The 26,903-nt window shown below is 42.1% G+C and overlaps 2 protein-coding genes across 2 annotated transcripts; one reads left to right on the top strand and one right to left on the bottom strand.

Annotated features, from left to right (window-relative positions):
• Positions 1 to 1,903: 1,903 nt before the first annotated feature.
• MRM3 (mitochondrial rRNA methyltransferase 3) lies at positions 1,904 to 8,257 on the bottom strand. The gene is made up of 4 exons (XM_058560156.1): positions 7,929 to 8,257; positions 7,429 to 7,673; positions 5,019 to 5,186; positions 1,904 to 2,738 (listed from the first exon to the last, which is right to left on the bottom strand). Exons 1-4 carry the CDS (start codon positions 8,240 to 8,242, stop codon positions 2,203 to 2,205), a joined length of 1,263 nt encoding a protein of 420 aa, XP_058416139.1. The 5' UTR covers positions 8,243 to 8,257; the 3' UTR covers positions 1,904 to 2,202.
• Positions 8,258 to 8,352: 95 nt separating this feature from the next.
• On the top strand, positions 8,353 to 26,429 carry GLOD4 (glyoxalase domain containing 4). Its single transcript, XM_058560158.1, has 9 exons — positions 8,353 to 8,459; positions 10,477 to 10,526; positions 11,337 to 11,457; positions 15,038 to 15,182; positions 18,199 to 18,335; positions 19,124 to 19,210; positions 19,482 to 19,595; positions 19,686 to 19,772; positions 25,491 to 26,429. Exons 1-9 carry the CDS (start codon positions 8,370 to 8,372, stop codon positions 25,554 to 25,556), a joined length of 897 nt encoding a protein of 298 aa, XP_058416141.1. The 5' UTR covers positions 8,353 to 8,369; the 3' UTR covers positions 25,557 to 26,429.
• The last annotated feature ends 474 nt before the right edge of the window (positions 26,430 to 26,903 follow it).

The following is a 26,903-nucleotide window of genomic DNA, read 5'->3' as shown; positions in this document are numbered from 1 at the left end:
GCTGGAAAAGCACAAGCTTCCTTTTAGTAACTTGTTTCTTTAGCACTTTTCCAAGGTGTTGAGAGACTGAATGTCAATAGACTCGAGTGGTACAGTTCTCTGGGCTGCCTCCCAGATTTAGCCAGCTGGTGTGACACGCATTATGGCTCTGTGAAGCTGGTGGACTAGGCCACAGCCTACGTGGGCTCTTCTACTTTCTAAAAGCTGACACGAGGTGGAAGGTCTCAAGAACATGGGCCACTTGCTTCAGACATTTGTGCAGGACCCTGGGCAGGCCCAGACCAGAGTGGGGCACCAGAGCAGCTGTTCTGGCCGATCAGCCTAGGACAGCATAGCCAACCAAAGACATTGTTCCTGCAAAAACCTCTCCCCTCAAACATGTCAAAGCAATCCCTGCCACTTGGGGCATGAGTCATGCTTGATCTTCTGGTTCTCTCTCGAGAATGTTTTACTAGGGAGCTGGGGAAGCCAAGGGGAAATGAAGGAGGGCCATGGTTTCTCTTGGGCATGCTGGCAACTCACTGGATCTCCCTGGAATGAGCAGCTGAAGCGCTCCCAAGGAATCCCAACCACTCCAGGAGCCGCTGTACAGAAAGGATGTGGTAGAAATGCGGGCGTCACTGTCCTCAACTCCAGCCAAACTTTGTGGTTACAAAAGCTCTGCTTGAACTAAGTCCCTTACTCCAGTCCCACCCACCTCCTTCCCACAGTGACTTACAAACACAGTGACGACCATCTGCACTTGTCCTCATGTCCCTGGCTACATCCCGGCTGGCACCTGGTGAGTTAGGATCCAGCCTGCCCTGGTCCCCTGGGGGTTCAAGAGAAGAACAGGGTCTTGCTGCAGTGTTGTGGGTCCAAGGGCCCCAAGCTCTCACCCTCAGAACCTCAGCCTCTCTCCCTTGCAGGAGCCCTCTATTCACACAGCATCGAGAACACTGGCATTTTCCTAAGCAACTCTCTTCCTCTATGCAGGAGGGGCGAATAATGTAAATAAGTAACTCAAGTCATTACCTTTAACCAAAAGTGTTATTTAAAGCAGGACTAGGGCTGGCCCCGTGGCTTAGCGGTTGGGTGCGCGCGCTCCGCTGCTGGCGGCCCGGGTTTGGATCCCGGGTGCGGATCCCGGGTGCGCACCGACATACCACTTCTCTGGCCATGCTGAGGCCGTGTCCCACATACAGCAACTAGAAGGGTGTGCAGCTATGACATACAACTATCTACTGGGGCTTTGGGGGAAAATAAATAAATAAAAATTAAAAAAAAAAAATTAAAGCAGGACTAACAGCAGGAAGGTAGTGAAAAGGGTACAGCCTTCCTGACAGAGTTAAGCTGAAGATTTTAAAACTGTTTCCTCCTTTTCCGAACAGAGTCCTCAAAAAGTTATCTGCAGAGGCGCTAAGAAGGTATACCACCACCTGATGAGTTAAGCTATTTCTACCAGCTGTTTCACCAGAAATGGGGAAAAAAATCATGTTATATATAAACAGAAGCTATTTAAGTCAAGGCCTGAACGAACAATTGCAGAGACTGACACAGCCAAGCTGAAAGAACAGCTAGTTACTGAATGCCATCGCCTGTAGCCTTTAGCTTCCTGAGTCATTAATCTCTTAGCAACATCTTCATCACCAGGCCAAAGACGAAAAGACAGGCATTGAGACCCACTGAGCACACTGAAATAAAACTTTTTGGTGTAATCTGCTGGTCTGCACTTCACAGGAGTTTATTTTCCACTGACCAATGATCAGAAATGAGTGACCGCGCCTGGCCTATACCCAGTGCTTGATGACTGCAAAACACCCACCAGCTAGTGGAGGGAATGGTCTTCCCTGCCCAAGATGATGCCTTCAGGAACCTTCTGGGCACAAAAATCTCCATGGTGAACAATTTTTAAAAACAGAGAGAGAGAGCCATGTGGATCATCTATTTATGTTGTCACACACATAAAATATACATATATAAATAAATTTAAAAATTGGTGGGGAGATAGGAGATCTCAGAATTTTGACCTTTGTTATTTTTGAAGATAAGCAGAAATTCATGGAAATTCTTATTTTTCCAATAACCGTATAATAGCATCACGCCTACCTCCTACCTCCTGAATATGGCCTGGGAAGCCAGTTACCACCTCTGCCAGCCTCCTAACAATGCAGGAGGAGCTGGAGACAACCTCAAACCGAGGACTGCCTGCCACGTCCCCTCTCAGTGGTAACTCCTGTCCCTGCTCCAGTGTTCTCCCCTTACCCGCAGTTGTCTTTTCCCTTCAAAGAGCAGGATGCTTGCAGCCATGGCCGAGTTTAGGCTGTCCACACAAGGCACAACAGGGATCAGCAGCCTCTTGCCTCCCGTGTTCTCGGCTAACTGCAGGGACTCCAGGCTCACGCCGTGGGTCTCCCCACCTATCACCACAGCTGCCGGTGCCTCTGTCCAGTCCAAGTCATAACTCTGGACCTCAAGTTCAGGGAGCCAGCCTTTACTGGCTTCAGTTTCTAGATCCACCTCCTCCTCATACTTGTGACCCTTCAAGAGCTGTCGGTCACATACCCAGCCATGGTCACTGGCTTTATCAGACCTCCGGGCCTGGGCATAAAGACCACAGTTGTCAGCTACATAGACCCGGGTGTCAGTGGGCAGGTAGTTGGGCACTGTTTCCCAGTCCAGATTGTTGATGATGGGCACCTGGAAATGTGCACCCATACCTGCCCGCAGCACTTTGGGCTCCCAGGCATCCACACAGCCTAGAAAATAAAAGACAGGATCCAATTAAGATTACAAACCTTCCCAGATGAGGGGACTTCAGAGTAAATCAGATTAATTCTGGATCAGGAGATAAAACAAACAATGTCCTATTGTAACCTTCTTGGTAGCTGGGACCTCTGCCTCCCCAATTACGGCAGTGTTCAGCGAAGGGACTATAAGATTAATTCCTGCTAGTGCTGAAACAGATTTTATCCCTCCCTTCAACATTTACCATACACATATGCCAGACACTGTATGGGAGATGCAAAGCGCATTAAAGTCCCTAACCTCGAGGAGCTCGTAGTATAGTGGGCAATGTTGTTGGGACAATATTTAAACAAGTGACTACAATAACAGTAATAATTCATGTAAAAGAAGCATGAAGAGGGTAATAGAAACCCTTGTACAAAGCACAGCTATCAGGAGAAACATCCTAGAGAACATGACACTGAACTGGATCCTGAAGGACCGGAGGATCTTGTCAGAGAAAGGCCCAGGCAGAGGACAAAGTTACAGAAGGGGAAGAGTGCCACAGGAACTGTAAGTAAGGTGATCAGACACATTAATGGGGGGGGGCTGTGATGAGAGTTGAGACGGGAGGCAGGCAAGGACCAATTTAAAAGAGGCTGGGTATGCCAAGCTGAGTTGTTTAGGATTTTATCCCAGAAGACAATATAATGCCATTGAAGGATTTTAAGCCAAGTAGTGACAGAATCTGGTTTACGTTTTTAAAAGACCCATTTGGCTTCAACGTTGAATTTGGATTGGAGCAGGGAAGATGCTAGAGATGGGGAAATTAGACCGGACGCAATTACAATAATCCAGGGAGAACCAAGGGAACAGCCTTGTCACTCACACACAGCTTCTCTCACACTGTAGTAAGAAGGCTAAAAGAACTATTCTTTTACATACAGTCACATGCTAAGCCCAACCACTTCTATGCGCTGGCAGACACTTGGCCTTTCCCAGGACCACAGGCTGGGAGGGACAGCAGGACCAGGGGACCACATATCTACCACCCTCCCCTGACTTGTTAGCATGAGTTTCCTCATTACAAGTTATTTAAAAAATTAATCTGTCAAACTTCAGGGTAAATTAAGTAGGCAAACCAAATTTAAAAAGAAAAATTAGACACAGAGTATGTAACAATGCCCACAAGTATCCCCAACCACAGGCTTTCCCAATCACTGCAGGGAACTAGAGATGGGAATTGGGCTGTATGCCAAGAGGCTGGGGGCGAGGGAGTAAGGGAAAAGATGAGATTTCTCCCTCATCCTCATGTCCTCGATACTGGGCACCACACCCAGGGTTCCCTACTCTTTCCCTCCCTCTTACACACCAGCCACCAGCATCAATGTGGGAACCACACTGATCTATAGGTACACTTCCAAAACCACAATTGCTCTTAGAGCTCTTGACAACGGGGCGGGTAAGCGGGGTATGGATGATAGAACCCCAGCATCTAGCTCTCACACCGGCAGAGAAATGCACTCCAACAAATTGTGACTGGGAGGAAGAGCTGAAAGGAGCAATTTAGGCAAGTCTCAGCAATGGGTGCCACTATCAGTTTACATGGAATGGCAGCTTGAGTGTTTCTGACGAATGATCCTCTCCCTCCCACCCTCCCCACAAGCTGTAATAGGCATTTTAGGCATGTCCCCACTGTTAGGCAAGTCTGTTTAGAACTAAGCCTACTAATCCCCATTTCTGATGAGAGGAGACAGAAATGTAATGAGGCTAATTTGTGTGTGTGGGGTGTTTGACCCATCCTGAGGCCTAGGGAAATGTATCATGATTTCCTAATCACACTCTGTTGACAGACATCGTTCCTTTCATAGGATTCAGAATGTCAAGAGATACAACGGTCTCATATGCCCAACAATTTGGGAACTCAAGATCTTTAAATAAAGGACTTGAAACCAAATATTAAAGCTGGCATCTATTTCTTTCCCTGATTGATTTTAAGTTGTTTCTTTAATAATCTAGCAGGTGTCAAAATAATTTTAAAAGATAATCAACATTTGCTGAATTACTTACTGTGTGCTAGGCACAGTGCTAAGTACTTTATGTGCATCATCTCACTTAATCCGCAAAGTGACCCTACCAGGTAGATTCTGTCATGCCCACTTTACAGATGAGGAAACTGACACTCAGAATATTGCTCATGGACATATAGCTAATAAGGGGCAGATACAAGATTCAAATCCACGCATGACTGTCCATTAGGCCAGCTCACTTACAAACAGCCACTCAATCCACCCAGTAACAGGTGCTCTTACCCTTGGTGAGTAATACTTTGCTGCAGCCTGCCCCAGCAGCAGATCTCAGAATCGTCCCCAGGTTCCCAGGGTCACGGAGATTGTCACAAATCAACAATAAGGGCAGTGAATGGCGAAGCTGAGTCTCTGGGTATGTCATCTTAACATGGTCAGGTTTGGCAAAAATCCCTGAGGAAACAAAACAGGCGGTTCACCTGTCTGATGTGGGCATGGGGAATAATTTGACTTTTCACTTATTTATCATTATTTCTATATTCTTAATTACATAAGTAACACATGAATACATTCTGACTGAAAAAATTCAAACATCAAGTCCTACCAGTGACACCCCCCATAACTGTTTTCGACGTTGGAATGTATCCTTTCAGCACCTGCTCATGCATCTACCCACATATATGAACATCTACCCATATACAGGTGCTTTTTTCTTTTATCTTAAAAAATCATACTCTATGTATTATTCTGTAATCAACTTATTTAACTCTATAACACAAGACATCTTGGAGAACTTACCAAGTCAGTACATTCAGAGCTACTTACTCTTTTAACAGTTGCACGTTATTTTGTAACATGAATGTACCATGTTTATTTAGCTCTTCTCCAACTGACTGACATTATTTTCAGTTTTCCCCTATTATAAACAGCCTTGCAATGAACATCCCTGTATGACTCTTTGTGCATATGTCCACATATTTCCCTAGGAAAAACACCTATAAGTGAAATGGATAAATGGAGTGTGGCATTCTTAATGTTAATAGATACTGTCAAATTGTCCTTCTCACAGGCTATTCCAGTTTATTCACACCAAGAACACATAAATACCTGCACCTAACCCATCAATGAAGGCAATGGAACGGTATCAGGCAACTGTGTGCTGTAAAAATATCCTGCACTTAAGAGTCACAGATAGCAACAAGACCATTCAGTGGAGCAGGGGACCTTAGAAGTCCTTTAATTTCTACTTGAACGGCTGTAGATAAGAACTCTACATCTAGAGGCCCCACTTATTACTGGATTTTAGAGATGTGCCTGAAGTCTGACAGCTACTGCTAGATCTTAACTATTTCTCCCTTTAACCCCCTCCTCAAATCTGAAATAAAACATGATAAGGATAAGCTAAATAATATATATATATATATTTTTTAAAGATTTTATTTATTTATTTCCCCCCCCCCAAAGCCCCAGTAGATAGTTGTATGTCACAGCTGCACATCCTTCTAGTTGCTGCATGTGGGACGCAGCCTCAGCCTGGCCGGAGAAGTGGTGCGTCGGTGCGCGCCCGGGATCCGAACCCGGGCCGCCAGCAGCGGAGCGCGCGCACCCAACCGCTAAGCCACGGGGCCAGCCCAATAATATATATATTTAAAAGCCATGAAATAATGAAAGCAGTCATAATGACGAAGGGGGCTACAGAAGTCCAGGCTACTGTTAGCACACGTGCCCAAAGTGGCAAGCATGGTAAAATGAGTGATACTTTCACTGTAGCACGGAGTAGCGATTAGAGGTGTAGCTAATGGGAGTACAGTTACTCAGAGTGAGTGGAAGACTTTAGTAGTCCAAGTCCCCATCCTAGCGGAGAATTCTGAGTGCAGAAGTACAGATCTCTGTGACTTGCTGGGTTATAGAAACAACAGATGGTCCCCAGAACTTCCTTTCCCAACTAACAGCCGCACCGTGAGCCCACTACAGGGAATACACAAGCACAACTGGTGTGACGCGCCCTGGCTAAACTTTAGAATCTTGAAGATAACTCCCCCTGGCCCAACTGTCCCTTACTGTCCAAGAGAAACCTCTGCACTTAGTGCCATTCAATCCTCAGATCTTAAATATAACTACAACGTCAAAAGGTATACAGAATTTAGTCTTTCCAGATTTAGAAAAAAGACTTTCCAAGTGTTAATAGGCATCACAGTCTATTAGAATCTCAAGTTAGATTCAACCAAATAAAGACAAGGTTTCCTGTTCAATGGGCTAAACAGGGCAATAACTTGCAGCTTACTGCTCAGATCTGCTTCTAGAAGGAGGAGGTGAATGACAGACAGATATCACCACACTTGCAGAGGTTTTGTGGAAATGGAGGGCTAAATCTTTTGGTATACATTTTCTTCATTTTTAGTTGGACATTAAAGGTCCAAAAAGTGACCTAAAAAAATATAAGGTTTGAGGAACAGTAGTTATTCCTAGAGACTATAAAGAGTCACAATACAAATGATAACAAAACACTGGCTTGGGTTTCCACTGAAAATACTATAAGATGCACAGATTTGAGAACTGTATTTTTTCTGTGTGTCTTAAGGAAGCTTTAGGCAATAACATTTTGAATTTGGTTTAAATAAAATTTGGTGCCCTAAGACAGGTATGAATAAATCTTTGGTCTCTACTACGAGTGACATACTGTATAACCACTGACCCATTATTCCTTGTGGTGTTACTAGGTCGGACCAATCCTTGATGTCCTCAAATTTCACCTTAATGAGGCTGACACCTTTCAGCTTATCAACGGGCAGCTCCTTTATGTAGTCCAGACGGCTAAAGAAGAAAACTTTTGGCACAGCACCAGCCTTGAGAGCGTCTGCAATCAGCCTGCGACCTTCCAGCAGGATCTTCCCTTGCTTTTCCCGAAATGGCCTGGACTTAACTATTGTCATCACACTGCTGCGGGTGGAAACAAAAAGATGGGTAATCACCAACATCCCTGTTACGGAAACACACCTAGTTCTAACAGACATGAAGAGCTTCAGAGAAACAGAAACAAACGAATTGCAAGGAAGACACTTGGACCCTCCGTGCATAATGAAAACCATTGGGTTGTACTGGAAGAAGTCCTCCAACAGGAGGAAAGAGGTTAAGGTCCCGCAGTGAGGCGGGAAGAGAAACGGGAATACTCGACAAGCCTCAGAAACACATCACCTCAGCCTTTTATCCCCCGGTAAAGCCTTATCATAGCGAAGCCCGGACTCTTCCCAGGTGCTGGGCGTCTGGGATGGGGGCACCTGAAGCGGCTGCTTCAGTCGCTGCTCGTGGGGACCGGCCTCAGCCGCCGCCTTCCGGGGCTGCTTCCCAGGACCGGGCTTCCGTTCCACCACATGTCCGGATGGGAACACCACTTTCACGGGGCTCCGCCGCAGCGCCCGCACCCAGCGCCGCGGGTTCAGGTCCCAAGTCTGAACCATCGGCAGCAACGGTCGCGTAACCCACCCCATGGGCTTAACTAGCGCCGCCATTTTCCTCGGCGCCGTGGGCTACGTCACGACAGCGTGCCGGCGGCGACCAGTGACGTCACCGGCCCCCATGCGTCATCTGTGGGCGGTGCGGTGCTGTACGCGTGACCGGTTTGTGGCGCTGCTGGTCATGGCGACTCGGCGAGCTCTGCACTTCGTGTTCAAAGTGGGAAACCGCTTCGAGACGGCGCATTTCTATCGTGATGTCCTGGGGATGAAGGTGCAGATGGGGCCGAGAGGGGCTGGCGCGCGAGTTTGGCACGGGGGGCTGAGCCGCACCTGCCCGAGGGAGCGCAGAAATGGGTGTGCCGTGAATCTCAGCCAGAACCGGGGAGTCCAACCTTAGCCATTTAGCCCTGTTGGGTTTTCAGCTTCAGGAAGCGTTGCGAGTCGCTGGTTGGGTTAGACGGCCTTTGAAAGGGGATTCACCCTTAGTGGTCGCAGACGATGTGCCCACGCACGTTCTTTCATTTAAGTTCATTAACAAATGTTTATTGAGCTCCTGCCTTGTGGAGCTTCCAGTCTCGTAGGAAAGAGAGTAAACAAACAAAAAGTTATATAATACTCTTCGAATGATCAATAACTCAGTCGCTTCTGGTTTGGAGCTTTTCGGTTTAGGTAATCAGCATATTCCGAGTTCTGCTTCCCTCAGGGCTGGTTTGAATGGTCTCTTTTGGATAGTTTTTTGCATCTCTCCCGGTGAATGCTCCGACTCTCCTCTCGACACTCCAGATGTAAGTGTGAAGTCAGAACCCGTCCTTGCCGGCACCAGAAGCGGCCTTTCTCCAGCCCTGAGCAGCTGTGATTCTGCAGGGGTCACCTGGGTGGCATACACAGGTGGAAGCCATTGGAGATCTCCTGATAAGCAAAGGCTTTAGAGGTGCAAGAGTATAATTTAATGTAGAGACAGAGCAGAAAACGTGGAGTGCAAAGGGAGTTACCTGAATTCATCAGTCATTTAAAAAATATCCTCTATGTTTCCCGGTACTGTGTTGAGCTTTGGTGACAAGGATGAAAATGACCCTGGTATTTGTCTTCAGTTAAAGCTTCTGGCCTTGGAGGGGGACAGGAATTGGATTTGCACATAGCTAACAGTAATGGAAGTCGAAATCTGATAAGTAATAGAAAACCACAAAGCTCTCCCTCAATGTGTTTCCTCATTGGCTAAAGAGGTGTTGTCCAGATTCAACACATTATTATATGTGTAGTATTTGACAGATCGTATGTGTTATTTAAGAGTTAGCTATTATTATTATAAAAATACAACAGAAGGAGAGATTTAACTGTAGCCTGGGTGGTGAGGAAATAATTCATGGGGACCTCATTTGAGTTGACCTCTAAAGATAGCTAGGATTTCCACAGACCAAGATTAGAGGGAGGAGTATATAGAAAAACTGAATAGGTGTGTTTGGGAAACACCATTAGTTTTATGTGCCTTTAGCTTAGATTACTTAGCTGAATTTGAGGAACTGGGATATCAGGACAGATAGGTTGGGAGTGCTTCTGGTAGTATCTTGAATACTATGTTAAGGAATTTGGATTTTATGCCACAGTAAGTAGGAAGATCTCTTACATTTTAGAACAGGGCAGTGATGTGGTTAGACCTACATTTTAGAACAGGGCAGTGATGTGGTTAGAGCTGTGCTTTACGGACATAATTTTATGGTGGTATTAAGGAAACAGATCAATAAAGATGATTTTTAATAGTCCGTGAGAGAAATGATGGGAGCTTGTACTGGAGTAGTAGCAGTGGGAATCAAAAAGAAAAATAGAAACTAACACATTGAGAGCCTACTGTGTACTAGGTTATGTGTCAAATGCTTTAATAAATTATCTCTTTTCACAACATACTAGGATTTCACAACATATTAGGAGACTCAGATCCTAAGCAACGTTCTCAGAGTTACACATCTACTAGGTGACAGCCAGAATTCCAAATCAGACTTCTACAATGCTGAAGGCCTCACTTTTTTTTTTTTTTTTTTTTTCCTACTACACAGCACTGCTTCCCAATCTAAATAGATTTCACAACTTTGCTTGGTTGCCTGACCCTTGGCTTCTTCCTTACCTCTACTACTTCTGGCCTGGGAAAGATATAAAACTCATTATCTTTTGTTTGGTGTACAAGTAAACCTTACAAATTGTAGTGTCTGTGTTTTGACATGTTAGTTTGTGCTAAATTTGCTGTGTGTGCGGTACTAGTAAAACTTTACAAGTTATTCTCATTCTCTTATCAGATTCTGCGGCATGAGGAATTTGAAGAAGGCTGCAAAGCTACCTGTAATGGGTATAACACCTTGATTCTTAAAATCTCCTTTAGGCTTTGGATACCCCTGGAGAGCAGAAGGCAATTTCTCAAAATGAGTATAAGGCAGCAGAATAAGTTAGGGAGGCAGTGAATTAGGGAGGCAACTTCAGGACCACAAATAAGTATGTGCTCTGCATGAAGCAATATCTTACTGAGTATGTTAAGCTTAGTAGCCGTGGCAAGCTGGAAAATTCCAAAGCCTGATGGGAATTGTATGCTTGTTGATGATGATATAAAAAAATAAATTAAGGTCAGTTTGGAGAACTGTCTTTGTAGGATTCTGTCCCCTATTTGAAGAAAAGGTAAAGGAGAGGCTAGCCCAGTGACGTAGTAGTTAAGTTCACATGCTCTGCTTCAGTGGTCCAGGGTTCACATCCCAGGTGCAGACCTACATGCTGCTCATCACGCCACGCTGTGGCAGTGTCCCGCATACAAAAAAATAGAGGAGGACTGGCACAGATGTTAGCTTGGGGACAGTCTTCCTCAAGCAAAAAGAGGAATATTGGCAACAGATGTTAGCTCAGGGCCAATCTTCCACACCAAAAGAAAAAGGTAAAGAAATCTTTCTCTCAAGTAAGTGCCAAACAGATGATCTTTGGAGCCTTTGGTGATGGGACCCATGAGCACTGTCTATAGCTGCTCCTAGCACCAGCTGAGGTCATCTCTTCCTTATGGGTACTTAGAGGACCAGAAGGGACTGCCTACCTCTCTGTCCCAGTAGTTCTTTAGGGGAGGCCTAAGGCAGATTTTGTCTGTGATCACTGAGTTCCTTTACTTTCATTTTTCTAGGCCTTATGATGGGAAATGGAGTAAAACAATGGTGGGATTTGGACCTGAGGATGATCATTTTGTTGCAGAACTGACTTACAATTATGGCGTTGGAGATTATAAGCTTGGCAATGATTTCATGGTAAATATCATTTTATTCCAGCAGATTTTTGGCTGTACCGTTTATTGAGATCACTGATACAGCTTTAGGTATGATGACTGCTGAATTGATGCATTTTAGTGATTAGTTTCATAATGTTTTCTATTTAAAAACAAAAAGCAAACCTGCCTGGGCACCCTGCCTCAGGGCTGGCTTTGGGATGGCGTAGGTTCTTCCTCAGTGTTTAGGAATCAAGCTCAAGACTTAGAGACAGCTCTGAAGGAGATAAGACTCCTCAAGGGGAGTGACTGAACCTCGAGAGGTAGAAGGGCCACAGTCATTGGTCTGGTCAGGTCCTGATCACCATCCAGAGAAATATTTTCTCTCGAGTGGACTGTTAGGCTTGGACTGGGCTGTTATAGCCATTGCTAGTCAGAGGAAAATCTGAAAAGGTTTTAAGGAGAAAGAGAAGAAGGCTTTGCATACACTGCATTCATTCATTCAGAAGTTCAAGTTATTGTGCACCTATTATGGTAATAGTATCTACTGCTTATTGAATGGTTACTGTGTGCTACATATGATGTCACTGGGCCCAAATACATAGCAAGATAGGCGTAACTAATTTTCACTCAGAATCTACTGAGCAAACCTACCTCATGCTAGATGTTATTTTGGCTATTTGATCTTATATTCCTGTTAACTCATGTTAAGATAATAATGATATTGAGTTGGAAGTTTTTATGAGGATCAAATATCTGTAAAAGTGTTTTGTAGATGGAAAGGACTATTCAGATTTAACATATTAGTATATTTGTTTTTCTCTTTCTCACTCTGTGTCTCTCACTAATTTATTCATTTAACAGGTATTTATTGTGACTTACTATATACCATGTACCTTGTTAGGTCCTGAGGATACAATAAAGAGTGAAGCATGTTCCCTGGCCTAAGGAGCTTCCTGTCTGGTGGGGGAAACAAGTAAAGAGACAATAAAAATACAGTGTGATAGGTGCTAAGATTGGGATAAGAACAGGGGGATGTGGGAACACAGGAGGAATTCCCAACCTGTTGTCAGACAGGTGAGATTTCAGGGAAAGCTTCCCAGAAGTGACATCTGAGCCAGGTGAGTGGGGTGAGAGTGGGAGGGTGAGATGAGTATCCTCAGCATGTGTACAGGCCTGGAGGTGAGAGGGAGCATGGTACTCAGAGAACTGGGAGTACAGCACTCTGGCTGGAGCTTAGTGTGTGAAGAAGGGAGTGGGTAGAGCTGAGCCTGGAGAAGCAGGCTGGGGCCACATCATCTTAGGACGGTTTAGACTTGATTCCAAAAGCAGAGTGAAGCCATTTTTAAGCAGGGGAATGACATAGTATTTGTGATGTACAAGAGTCCCCCTGGCTAGAGCATGGAGATTTGGTTGGAAAGGAGCGAGACTGGAAGTGAGGGAACTAGCTCAAACGATAATACAGTGAGTGAGCAGCAGCTCCTTAGCTAACGTGCTAGTAGTGGGAGGCGGAGAGAAGCTGATGGATTTGGGAGATGTTTAGGAGGTAGAGTTGATAGGATTTGGTGATTGAGTGTATATGAGAGTTTCATGTTTCTCCTTATCTTTCTTTTCTTTACTTTGCAAATTTAAATCATGGAGAGAAAAAAGAGCAAAACCATCTTGGTGTCATCAGCATTTAACCAGCTCAAGTCAAATGTTGATTGGTGGGACTGAAGGTGCCAGAGGTCGTGTGGGTGGAGGAGAATAGCTTGGCAGCTCCACTGCGGGTCTTCCTTGAGAGACTTGGGTAGTAAAATATCTCTGATGAAGGAAAGGTACCTTCTGTGCTATTCGGTTTGTGGAACAGAAAGAAAAACAAGTTGAATAGAACTTCTGTACATTACAAAGAAGAGGACCAACAACTTAATTTAAAAAAGAAACAAGGATAAAAGTATCAATAGACAGTTCACAGAAAGGAAATTAGAAATGTGTCTTAAACAGTGAAAGAGATGTTCAACTTCCAAGCTGCCGTTTATCACCTATCAGATTGGCAAAAAGTGTGGTAACACACTGTGTTAGGAAGGAGGTTAGAAAACTGCCACTCTCATACATTACTAATAAGAGTGTAAGATGGTACAACCTTGGCTTGGCAGTATCAAAATAATTAGTGCATTTACTCTTTGACCTTGTGGTTTCACATCTAGGAATTTAGTTTGCATATGTTAACAAATATGTGAAATGGCATATGTATTAAATTGTTTATTACATTATTTATTCATGCAGTGAGTATTTATTGAGTGCCTGCTGTGTGCCAGGCATTGTTCCAGGAACTTTGGGTAACCGGTGAACAAGACAGACAAAAATCTATGCCTGGTGGGAGAGGGTCCAGGGCCTGACAGACAATGAATAATAAATAAAGAAATCATGATATGTTATCTTAAAGGTGATCATTGTTATGGGGAAAGAATAGAGCAGAGTCAGAGGGATTGGGAGTATGGAACAGATGACTGGTTTTCATCTTAAGTAGGCTGTTGAGGGTAGGTGTCAGTGAGGAGGTGACATATGAGCAAAGGCTTGAAGGAAATAAGGGCGTTAGCCGTGTGGATATCTTGGGGAAGAGCATTCCAAGTAGAGAGAATAGCCTGTGCAAAAGCCCTCCGACAGCGCTGGCACATTCAAGAAAATGCAAGGAGGCCAGTATGGCTGGAATAGAGAGAGCGAGGGCAAAGTGGGAGGAGATGGGGCAGAAATGACATGGGGTCAGATTGTGTTGGGCCTTTCAGGCCACTATAAGCCATCCCTGAGTGAAATGAAGAGCCGTGGAGGGTTTTAAGTAGAGGGGTTGCTGTCTTGAGAATAGACTGTAGGGTGTGTTTCAGAAACGTTATTCTGACTGCAGCATGGATGATGGATTGACACGACTGGAGGCAGAGAGAGGCTGGCCTTATCAGAAGGCATGAGTGAACATTTTTAGGTACTTTGATTAAATAAAGAATGCCTTGGTAGTTTAAATTTTTTTGTTTAAAAAGCAAAAATAGGGGCCAGCCCGGTGGTGTAGCGGTTAAGTTTGCAGGCTCTGCTTTGGCGGCCCGGGGTTCGCAGGTTCGGATCCTGGGCGCGCACCAACGCACCCCTTGTCAAGCCATGCTGTGGCAGCATCCCATATAAAGTAGAGGAAGATGCGCATGGATGTTAGCCCAGGGCCAGTTCTTCTCAGCAGAAAGAGGAGTATTGGCAAGAGATGTTAGCTCAGAACTGGTCTTCCTCACAAAATAAAATAAAATAAATAAAAATAAAAAGCAAAGGTAAAAACAAAACGTCTTAAATAGGTAGCCGGAGAACCAAAGTTGAGATCAAGATTTCTCTGACTAGGTCTTTAAAATTAGGAGAGATTACATTTGGTATTAAATGGATCAAACTTCTCTGGCATTTGAGTTTCTGTCCTACAGAGATTCACGAAGTTGGAATCTTTGTAGAAGAAAAACGTCCAAAACCTACTTTTAAATCACTAGAAGAAAATTTTGAATGCTAATGAAATCTTAGGTGATTTGACACGAAGGCAGTGGGGTTTTGCCTCATTATCTTGTTCTGTAAAAACTCTGTTGTGATTATACCTCGAATGATGTTGTTGTTTGTCATAGGGAATCACACTCGCTTCTAGCCAGGCTGTCAGCAATGCCAGGAAGCTGGAGTGGCCACTCAGTGAAGTTGCAGAAGGTGTTTTTGAAACTGCGGCCCCAGGAGGATATAAGTTCTATTTGCAGAATCGCAGTCCACCTCAGTCAGGTAATTATACCGGAACTAATAAAATCCTTCTGTCTAATAGAAGTATAATGATGTACACCTGAAATTTTTACAATGTTATAAACCAATGTTACTGCAATAAACAAAAAATTAAAAAAAAAAAATCCCTCTGTCTAAAGGCATCTTTGATGGAAGGAGAGAGGGAGCTGGGTTTCTTTCTTCTGTGGAATCTTTGTATATTGACATGACATGTGTTTCCCAAGCCAGTGTTGTTATTTGTTCTCTGAGAAATATATTCTCATATTAGAACTTTATTGCATAACTATAGGGTATCCAGACTGGTTCTGTTCTACTGGTTATGTACCTATTTAGGATACTTCCAGTTGTGAATAACAAAAAACCCAACTCAGACTAGCTTGAACAATGAGATAACTTTTTAGCTCACAGAGCAGGGGTTCTATAGGTAGGAATGATTTCAGGGTTGGTTAATTCAGCAGCTCAGCAATGGCATCAAGAACCTGAATTTTCTCTCCATTCTGTTGTTTGTGGGGGTCTATTCCTAGAGCGGGTTCCCCTCGTGGTTGTAGGGTGGCTGCCAGTAGCAGTTGAGGCTACATGCCTCCACATTCTCATGTGGCAGGAGAGGGAGACACTGACTTCCCATTGGTCCTTTTTAAGAGCAGAGTAAAACTTTCCTAGAGTCTTCCAGTAAACTTCCTGGTCAGATTTGATTCACATGCCTCCTCCTGAACCAATCAGTGGCAAGAGAAATAGAGTTATCCTTAGACCAGTAATATCCTTCCAGCTGAAGTCGGTTTCCCAAACTGTAGTGCTGATACTCGGTGAGTGAGGGTGGAATGCAAGCGAGGAGCCCACCACACTAACTGCCACGGGGAGTAGGAAGGAAACTTTGCATGACGTGTTTCGTCTACAGCAGAGCCTTCCTCATCATACATGTATTTAACTCCTGCAAATTCTGCTGCCTGCTCTGCCAAAGGGAAAACAAATACTGGTGAAGAGCAAGGGCAATTCTGCCTGCCATTTCACTCGGTGAACACGTGCCTCTAAGTGAACCTGAGATGGAAGACATTTATATATTCTCCTTCCTCCGCTGGTCTGCCTCAAGTCCCAAATGCCCCTAACACTGAGTCTGATTGTATGTAATCCTACTTGCTTTTCATCTGGAGCTCAGCAAAAGAAAGAATGATCCGTTCTAGTGTGGAAGGTTAGACTGGCACTGTGGGACTCACTGAGATATGCTATTTCTGTACTTTGCTGGTGATTTAAGGGATTTTTATGATTATTTTTATTGATAGGTGATCGTTGCCTTATATAACTTTAAAACTTAGCTCCCACTATTAAGTGCACTGTGTATTTTTCCCCTAGTGATGTTTCAGTACATAAAACAATGGAGAGCCCTACAATCATAAGATGTTTTTGTCCTTTGAATGATAATACCTTTGAGGCATTCATTTCTGATTGGTCATATAGTTAAATCTCTCAGTCTAGCTGGTGTCCATCCTTCTTTTGAATCATTTGCTCCTGCGTAGTTTTACCCACTTACTACCATTCCTGCCCCTGCATCCCTTCAGAGCCTGTGCCGGGTAGAATTGGTTGATTTCTCAACGAATGGGGCAAACAGAAACAGTCTCCCAGGCAGAGGCGCCTGTGAGAAATGCTATTCTAGCAAACAGGACTAAGGCAGTGAGAACTGAAGAAAAGTGTATGGAATTTATCGTGGTCAGATGTGGACTTGGAACAGCTTTTCAGAAAGTCACTTTACAATATGAATTTTCCAATAATGTTAAGTGTTTTAATATAATTTTTATTCTTTTTACTAAAAATTTTTTTCCTAGACAAACAGGTAAGCAAAAGAAAAAAAAGAAGAAAACAGTATCCATATATCTAGAAATAACCACTGTTAACATTTTAGAGTATATTTTTCCAATCCTTTATCAAAAGAAATAAATATATAATTAAACATATATGTTTTTTAGATTCCATTGTAGGGATTCCATTGTATTAGATCGTAGAAAGATAAATAGTTCTCTGTTGTTGGATATGTATGTTGCCCCTAGCGTGTCGTTGTTAGGAGCAACACTGTGATGAATGTCTTTGTGATGAGGGCCCTTCATATATCCGCAGTTACTTCTTTACTTGCTGAAAATGGGATTGCTCTTTCAAAAGCAGTGCACATTTTTTAGGCCTTTGATACATTTTGTCAGATTGTTGCCCAGAACTGTACTAATTTACGCCCTACTGGTATTAATGTGAATGTGATTTTTCCCCTTGCACTATTAAAGTTAACACTGCAAACTGTTAAAATTATTTGCCGATTAGATAACAAAATGTTTTATTTGAATTCTAATTGCTTTGATTATTTGTGAGGTTTGTGAATATTTTTGGAATATTTGAATATTATTTGTGATACTTGTGAATATTTTTTCATATGTTCATTGACTATTCCAATTCCTTCTTTTCTGAATTACCACTTAGTGCATTTTGCCTGTTTTTCTAGGATGTTCGTCTTTTCCCCATTAATGTTTAAAAGTGATTTAAATATTAAGGATTTTTTGTCACATATGTTGCGAAAAATGTTTCCTACTTTGTTGTTTACTCTTTAATTTTGATTGTAATTGTTTTTTTGGTTGTTGTTATCTAGGAGTTTTCCATTTCGTGTAATTAACTTAGCAAATTTTTCCTTCATAGTTTTTCTATCCTTGGTGTTAGATTTTTAAAAAGATCTTTCTTCACTCCAAATTTATATAAATAATCACCTGTTTCTGGTATTTTCATAGTTTCATTCCTTAAACTTAACGCTTTAACTAACCCATCAGGAATATATTTTGCCAGTTAGTTTAAAGGTGTAACTTTTTCCCACTAAATGGGAAGCCATTATCCTAGTGCCATTTATTACATAATGTGCCCTTTTGTACTGACTTAAAAATCCCTTTCTTATCAGAAACTAAATTGTTATATATACTTGAGCCTGTTTCAGTCTTTCTGTTCTATTCCATTGCACTGACTTGTCCATTCCTGCTGTTTTATTACCCTACAGATCCTGTATTAAAAGTAACTCTAGCAGTATCTGATCTTCAGAAGTCCTTGAACTACTGGTCTAATCTACTGGGAATGAAAATTTATGAAAAAGATGAAGAGAAGCAAAAGGCTTTGCTGGGCTATGCTGATAACCAGGTAGGCGATCTTGGAGAAATAATCTGTTACATTGAGTTCGGCTTATAAATGAGGTTAACATGAAGGTTATTTCCATAGTTTCTTCACAGCAATTCAATATTTATACAGATAAACAGAAAGAAGAAAATAAAAAGTGCTGATAACCTCACCACCCAGATATTACCTTTGTTTATATTTGGGGTTGTAGCCTTTCAGAAGTGGAATTGCTGAGTCAGAGAGATGTAGACAAGATTTAATGCTATAATGATAGTCTATTCATCTTTAAAAAAAAAATAGCCTAGCATTAGAGCATAATTTAGTCCTTGCACTTAACCCCGCAGGTCTGCTTCTAGGAATTTATTTTACCGACATATGTACTCATCATACGTGTGCACAAAGAAGTGTGTACAAGATTATCTGTTGCAGCATTGTTTGTAATAGCAAAATATTAAGAAATAACCTAACTGTCCTATGGATTAGGGGAATAGTTTAATAATATATGGTTCATCCATAGAATGGATTATTATGCAGCTATCAGAAAAAATGAGGCAAGTGCTGATATGGTAACATTAATTGGAGAAAAACAAGGGACAGAATAATGTGTAAATTATGCTACCATTTGTGTAAAAAAAAAAGATACGTGCATGCTGTGTTTCTGGAAGGATACACAGGAAACTGCTGACTGGTTGTCTCTGGAATGAGAGTAGGAGGGATACTTAGTTTTTACTTTATTCCTTTAGTACTGTTTGAATTTTTTTTACCACATATCCTGTTCCAAAAAATAAACCCACTTTCTTATTTCTTTTCAGTGTAAGCTGGAGCTACAGGGCATCCAGGGTGCAGTTGATCATGCAGCAGCTTTTGGAAGAATTGCCTTTTCTTGCCCCCAAAAAGAGGTAATGTTTGGTACCAGATCTTTGGTTTAAGCTCTGTGTCTAGCTAGTGCAACCAGCTGAGAACTTTGGCCCTCCTTTCTTTAAGTTCATTCTGATTGTGGCTCTGGTATCAAGTTCAACAGTTGTCTCGAGAGCGGCCGAGATAACAAAATCAAACAAGTGGCGCCTGGGTTCTTTCTGGTTGATCCGATACTCCTCTAGGGCTGATGGAGACCGTGGCATAAGAGTGGTACGTGACCCTTGCTCACTCTGCCTTTTTGTTTTCCTCAAGTTGCCTGACTTAGAAGACTTGATGAAAAGGGAGAACCAAAAGATTCTGACTCCCCTGGTGAGTCTGGATACCCCAGGGAAAGCCACAGTACAAGTGGTCATTTTGGCTGACCCTGTAAGTATTACTCAGGAAGGGGACAGGCTGCACCACAGGTTTCCTGTGAGGTGTCTTTTTGCCAAATTTCTTTTCTCTTTGTTGTTATAGGATGGACATGAAATCTGCTTTGTGGGGGATGAAGCATTTCGAGAACTTTCTAAGATGGATCCAGCGGGAAGCAAATTGTTGAACGATGTGAGTCTCATTTCTAAATTTATATCACCGGAGGCCTAAGGGGGATTGAGTTAAGTTTGTACTGAGAAGGGCCAAAGCAACAGGGTCCAGTTCTTACTATCAGAACCATGTCCTTTTGCTGTTAGGGTGACTTTTAAGCCAAGGACTTGTGTCTTCATTGCCTCGTGTGTCTTCTATCTGACTCTTACCTGGGTGCGGTGTATATGCTTTCCCACTACCTTGGGCTGCCTTGAGGAGCCACTGCTGCTGTATGCATCCTTCTGCTCAGTGACTGGAAACGTCTGGACCCATCCCCTCTCACATCCTTAGCTCTTTTGGTCATCGCTTCTCCATTCTGCAGCGCCATTCTCTTCCTTTCTAGTGAATTGTTCGCATCAGCATACAAACAAGCTCCAGTGTTGCCTATCTTTTAAAAATCTTTTATTTACCCCATATCCCTTCTCCAAATTTCTTTTAAAAAATCTGCCTACACACTGTTTCTACTTCTTACTTCTGCTTCACTCAGTGAAATGCTCATGTTGACGTCATCAGTGACCTCCATCTTGCCAAATCCAGCAGCTACTTTTCTATCCTCATCAAACGTGATCTTTCAGCATCCAAACAGTTGTTCATTGTTGTACCCCAGCTTCCAGCACATACCTGGCATGTAGTAGGCACTTATTGAATACTCGGTTGATGATTAAAGGAAAGAATCAATCTATCCTGGTTCTAGCACTTAATATCTATGTGACTGACCTTAAGCAATTTACTGAAAGTCTCTAAACTTCAGTTTTCTTATCTAAATATTTGAGGGCCAGCCCGGTGGTGCAAGCGGTTAAGTGTGCGCGCTCCGCTGTGGTGGCCCGGGGTTCGCCGGTTCGGATCCCGGGCACACACCGACGCCGCTTGTCAATCCGTGCTATGGCGGCGTCCCATATAAAGTGGAGGAAGATGGGCATGGACGTTAGCCCAGGGCCAGTCTTCCTCAGCAAAACGAGGAGGATTGGCAGTTGTTAGCACAGGGCTGATCTCCTCACAAACAAACAAACAAACAAATAACTAACTAAATAACTAACTAACTAACTAAATAAATAAATAAAATTATTCACCTCATAGGATAAATAAATAAATTAAATAAATGAGAAAATAAAATTATTCGCCTCATAGGATTGTTGTATACTTTATAGAGCTTGGCAAACTGCTGACGTAATGACAGATGCTCAATTAGTGTTAATTAAAGCAGGAAATGTGTACAAAATACAGTGTTTATAAATTTTACTGTAAAGGAAAATAGAATCTCAGGCAACTTCGCAGTTGGCGCATTTGCTAGACTCTTTTCTTCTTGCTCTCACATATCACTGACCGACTTTGTCCTCTTTTGAGCTCTCTTCTCCGTTAGTGTTAGAGATCCTGCTGTCTTCATATTTCTCTGACAGCTGCTTCTCAGTCCCAGGCACCTCTTTCTGTGTCTGATCCCGGAATGATTTTACCCATGGTCCCGCTTTGGCCGTCTCTCATTGTCATTCTATGTTTTTTCTCTTCTCTGGTTACCTCTGCTTTGAGCTTCACCATCATCCATTCTCTGACTTGCTAATTTCTAGTTCCTCCTCCTCCCTGAGCTCCAAACAACTATTTTTTGTTGTTTTGTTGTTGTTACTGAGGTAAAATATACATAGAATTTAAATGTTCAGAAATTTAGTGTTCAATTTGATGAGTTTTGACAGTTATATATATTCATACAACCACTACTCAAAGAGCATTTTCATCATTGTAGAAAGTTCTCTCATGTCCGTTTCCAGTTAGTTCTCACTCCCACCTCTCAGAGGCAACTACTCTTCTGATTTCTGATACATTAGTTTTGTCTGTCCTTGGCCTTCATATAAATGGAATCATTCAGAAGGTATTCTTCTGTGCCCGGCTTCTTTCACTCAACATAATGTTTTTCAGATTTCTGCGTGTAATTGCACATAGCAGGGTTTGTTCTTTTTTTTATTGCTGAGTGGTATTCAATTTTATGAGTATAACAATTTGCTTATCCATTCTTCCAATGGTGGACATTTGAATTATTTCCAGATTTTTTTCTATTACAAAGAAGACTGCTATGCACATTCTTCTGTAAATCTTCTTGTAGACATATGTTTCATTTCTCTTGGGTAAATACCTAAGAGTGGCATTATTTTTACTTCATAAGAAACTGCCAAACAGGCCTCCAAAGTGATTGAACCATTTTACACTGCTGTCAGCCTGTGTATGTTTATGAGTGTTCCAGCTGCTCTGCATCCTCACCAACATTTGTGTTTCTTTGCGTTTTTGTTTTAGCTATTCTAGTACATGTAAAATGGTTTCCCATTGTGGTTTTAATTTGCATTTCCCTCATGACTAGTGATGTTGAGCACGTTTTCATATGCTTATTGGCAATTTGCATGTCTTCCTTTGTGAATTCTATGTTCAAGTTCTTTGTCCATTTCTTTCCATAATAGGTTTTATTTTTAATACTTCATCATTAAAAATTTCAGTATACACGGGAGAGTATAACAAATCCCTATGTGACTGTCACCAATCAACTCTGTGCCATAATTTTTCATTATTCCTTCCCACCCCACTTTTCTTTTGCTGGAGAATTCTAAGGCAAATCTCAGACACCATGTCATTTCAACCCTAAATATTTAGCCATTCTAGTCTCTTCTCTAATCTCTAAATATGAATTTATTTTCACTCTGTGTGTCTTTGCTCACGTTATTTTATACTCCTGGGATATCTCTTCTCATTTGAACATTTGCTTATTTCTCAAGGCCCATTCAAATCCATTTTTAAAAAATTTGATTATCGGGGCCGGCCCAGTGGCGCAAGCGGTGAGGTGCACGTGTTCTGCTACGGCGGCCCAGGGTTCGCTGGTTTGGATCCAGGTGCGCACCGACGCACCGCTTGTCAAGCCATGCTGTGGCGGCGTCCCATATAAAGTAGAGGAAGGTGGGCACGGATGTTAGCCCAGGGCCAGTCTTCCTCAGCAAAAAGAGGAGGATTGGCAGATGTTAGCTCAGGGCCAAAAAAAAAAAAAATTTTTTTTGATTATCTTTTTTTGTTGATTTGTTGGAGTCTTAGATACGAGTCATTTGTTAGATATCTGCAAATGCAAGTACTTTTCCCAGTTTATGGCTTGCCTCTTTATTTTCTTAATAGTCTTTTGAAGGACAGAAATTTTTTTAAGTCTAGTTTGTCACCTTTTCATTTATGTTTAGTGCTTTTTGTGTTCAGACTAGTGTTCTAGCCAATGAAACCTCTTGACCTGGATAAACCATGGACATTTCAAACTCAGCATGTCTATAACTTATCTTACCTCAGATCCCTTCTTTTAATAATATAAAAATAAAAGTTACTATTTTTTTAAGCATCTCCTATATTGACATGTTCTTAAGTGCTTTATATATATACTTTAATTTTTACCACGATCTGCAAGGTTGATTCTCTTTTCAGATGAGAAAACTGAGGCTGAAAAAGATTAAGTCACCCAATATTATACATTCAGTACGTGGGAGGGCAAGGGCTTGAACAGAGGTATTTTAGGCTTCACAACCAGTTTTTTTCTCTCCTCTATACTCTGCTCCCTCCCCTGAACAGTGTTGTATATCTTTTCTCCCAGTTGTTTAAGCTGGAATCCTCAGAGCCAGTTTTTTTTTTTTTAACATTTAATATGCTTTTTATTTTAGAATAGTTTCAGATTTACAAACAGAACCATCTTTCAATATTGTTTCTCCTCACCCCTATGTTCTGTTAGCTGTTGGTCACCAAGAGCTGTGAGTTCTACCTCTGAAATCCCTTATCATCTACTTCCCTTTTGAAAAGGCCCTTATTATCACCTATAGTACTGCAAAAGCCTCCTCCCACTTTCCAGCCAGTCCCTGCTGCCAGCATTAGCTTTCCAAAGCATGAATCCAGCAATTTTAAAAACAGTTTAATCTTCTGCTAGCTTTCTGTTGCCTCCAAGATACATGCCAAACTCTTTGACAGAGCAGGTAACGTCTGGCCCTTCCCTACTCTGATCTTCTGTGCGGCCTCTCCTCCCTAATTCACCCCTATTCTAGTCCCAGTGAACTGTTTATATTAACCAAGATATATCTTCTTGCCTCGACCAGAGGGGTTTTTTCCCTCTTATTCAACTCATCCTTCAAAACTCAGAAGCTTTTTTGGGTTCTCCACACCAGAGTTGTTGTTTCTCCTCGCTTTTTATGGCTCCTGAAAGACAGAAGCTTCTGCATCCTAGTGGGTTGTTTAGTGGGTTGTTTTTTTTTTTTTGCATAGCTTTGGTTTTTAAATACTTTTTATTTTCACCAAAATAAAAAATCAAATAGTACTAAGATTTTATATAAATGCAATGCTGTGATATCTTGCCCCATCTCTGAGTCCCACTGCCCAGGGCAGCCACTTTCAGCTTCACTGTTTCTAAATAAAAAATACGTGCATTTCTTAAGCCAGAAAGAGAAAGACAAACACTGTATGACCTCACTCATATGTGGAATATAAACCAACACATGGACAGAGAAAACTGGACTGTGGTTACCAGGGCACTGGGGGTGGGGGGTGGGCACAAGGGGTGAAGGGAGTCATATATGTGGTGATGGACAAACAAAAATGTACAACCCAAAATTTCACAATGTTAGAAACCATTAAAACTTCAATAAAAAAAAAAAAAGTAAAAAAAAAAAAAATACGTGCATTTCTGTTTCTTCATTTTCTGTTGCAGACATATTTTGACTTCCTGCTAAGGTAGATGAGTATTTTTACACTATTTCTCCACTCAGTTAGTTACTCTTTCCTTTTGGTCTGCTATCACTTTATTCATGGTTCTATTGTTGCAAATGCCCAAGACACATTCACAGACACGTACTCCCTCATGCAAAATAGTCATTTCCATATCTGAGTCCTCAGCTATTCTATATACTCCTCAAGCCTCAGACTCTGTCTCTGCTGCCACACCTGAACCCAGTACAATACCTGGCTCAAAATGAAAACTGGCGTTTTTAAAGATATTTCTGTACTTGCTTTTTGAGTGAATAAATGAATGTTTCCTTACCAAACAGCTAGTTAGCATATGCTTGGTTGTATTGGACAGGAAGTTTTAAGAGACTTAGATTCTAAGCCTAGTCCCCCCTGCAGGGCCCACTCTATGGTCTCAGCCTCATGGAATAATAGGATAAGAGGACTCTGGTGGAACCAAAACATAGTGTTATTAAGGCTTGCTTCCTTTTTAATTAAGAGGCCCCAGACTAACCAACATCAGTGGAATAGTGTGGGAGGAGGCATAGAAAAAGGAAATCGTTCCAGGCTCAGTAGCTAAAATGTCAAAATAGTTTTTTGTATTTGGTTTCTTTATTAGACTAAGTCTCATGAGCACTAAAGATTCTTGAGAGCCTACCCAGACAGACGCTAAGAGTGACAGCACTTTCTGTAGTACCAAAGACCCCACAGGCTGGGGTGCTCGGTCCTTGCTCTCTAGTCAGCCAGCCAGCCACACTTCGTGGCTGCAGTCTCTGCCCTTTACTCTGCAAAGTGAGGATCCACAGGCAGTTTCTCACTGCTCATCAGCATCCTCTGTCAAATTAAACATAGTACTCTCTACTGAGGGAACACTTTTTCATTGTTAATTTCTTGATTGTGGACAGTGCAGTGAGGTACGAAGTGGACTGTATGTTTTGTTTTATGGACTTAGAATAAATGTATATTCCATTTCTGTTTCTATAGGCAATGGCGGCAGATAAAAGTGATGAATGGTTTGCTAAACAAAATAAACCAAAGGCTTCAGGTTAACAGAAGACATCATGTGGAGTGAGCATTTCTGATTCCTGCCCAGCCCCTGTGCGGCCTGCTGTGTCCATCGTGATAAATGCTCTCACAACTTGGTTCCTATGTACAGACAAGGATGCTGCGGTGAAGATTTATATATTTTAATCTTTGAAAGCTCTGATATATTTTAGATGTAAAATCCTATTATTAGTCCAGTTGGAGGAGAACTCTTGCTATGTCACTGGAATGGTGCATTCTGTGTGTAACTGTGTAATCTAATTCATTTATTAGATTAGTAATAAATTATTTTCCAAGCTAGGGCAACTATATGGACCATTACCTTTGGTCAGGGATGAAGGGAATTTTGATAAGCATGTAAATTTTATGAGAACAACTGTTCAAATAAATCCTAATCAGTTGCTTATAACAGGAATATTTCCAGCACCTAATGATAATATGCTGTGGTAATGTCTTACTCTAGCAGGCCTTGACATTTAAAAATTTTTAAAGAAATTTTGTTCCTTGAACTAAAAGATTTAGTTAACACCCCTACATTCCTTGCTTGAAAATTTTGAGTAGCCAGAGAAAACAGACGGAAGGATCTAATGTGTTGTGTTGCTACACGCCAGGCTCTGTGCTAGTTTCTTTATATATAAATTTTTAAAAATCTTTACAAAGAGAGAACCTGCTAGATTTCTTTAAAATGGATTAGATGAGGGCCTGCCTGGTGGCGCAAGTGGTTAAGAGCGCACCCTCCGCTGTGGCGGCCCGGGGTTCGCAGGTTCGGATCCCGGGCGCGTACTGATGCACTGCTTGTCAAGCCATGCTGTGGCGGCATCACATATAAAGTGGAGGAAGATGGGCATGGATGTTAGCCCAGGGCCAATCTTCCTCAGCAAAAAAAGAGGAGGATTGGCAGATGTTAGCACAGGGCTGATCTCCTCACAAAAGAATAAAAAAAATAAATAAAAATAAATAAATAAAATGGATTAGATTTCTTGAGCCTGAAAAAAATTTTTTTTCAATGTTTTCTTGTAGTTTTCTATTTGGTTATACAGAACAAATTAATCACTAGAAACAAAATTATATTGGGCGTATTTATTATTAAACGTTTTTTTGAAAGTATACTTCTGAAATCAAGGTGTCACACCAGCCTGTAAGACTCATTATTTAAAGTGGTGGCCAGGTTGGAATTTTAGGGAAGAAACTGAGGAGATTGGAAAGGACTGACTCAGAGGATACCAGTTCCAGAATAATATGTATAAAATTACTTCTAAATCATAGCCTCTGCTTTTTCCCTTGCTGGTGGGGGGCAGGGGGGACCACATGGGGGTGGGTATGGAAATTTCAAGGTGAATTTCAACATACCTT

This window comes from Diceros bicornis, chromosome 18 (assembly GCF_020826845.1).
Source record: "Diceros bicornis minor isolate mBicDic1 chromosome 18, mDicBic1.mat.cur, whole genome shotgun sequence".
NCBI lineage: Eukaryota > Metazoa > Chordata > Mammalia > Perissodactyla > Rhinocerotidae > Diceros > Diceros bicornis.
Note: the sequence above shows the minus strand (reverse complement) of the source record. Positions and strands in the feature narration are given on the sequence as shown.

Excerpts from the sequence above, each read along its gene's own strand:
- MRM3 (XM_058560156.1), bottom strand. The coding sequence starts at position 8,242 with ATGGCGGCGCTAGTTAAGCCCATGGGGTGGGTTACGCGACCGTTGCTG. Across the intron at positions 7,674-7,928 it reads CCGGGGGATAAAAGGCTGAG|CAGTGTGATGACAATAGTTA; the intron begins GTGATGTGTTTC and ends TTCCACCCGCAG. Across the intron at positions 2,739-5,018 it reads CAAAGTATTACTCACCAAGG|GCTGTGTGGATGCCTGGGAG; the intron begins GTAAGAGCACCT and ends TTTATTTTCTAG.
- GLOD4 (XM_058560158.1), top strand. The coding sequence starts at position 8,370 with ATGGCGACTCGGCGAGCTCTGCACTTCGTGTTCAAAGTGGGAAACCGC. Across the intron at positions 18,336-19,123 it reads TGGGCTATGCTGATAACCAG|TGTAAGCTGGAGCTACAGGG; the intron begins GTAGGCGATCTT and ends ATTTCTTTTCAG. Across the intron at positions 19,773-25,490 it reads GAAGCAAATTGTTGAACGAT|GCAATGGCGGCAGATAAAAG; the intron begins GTGAGTCTCATT and ends CTGTTTCTATAG.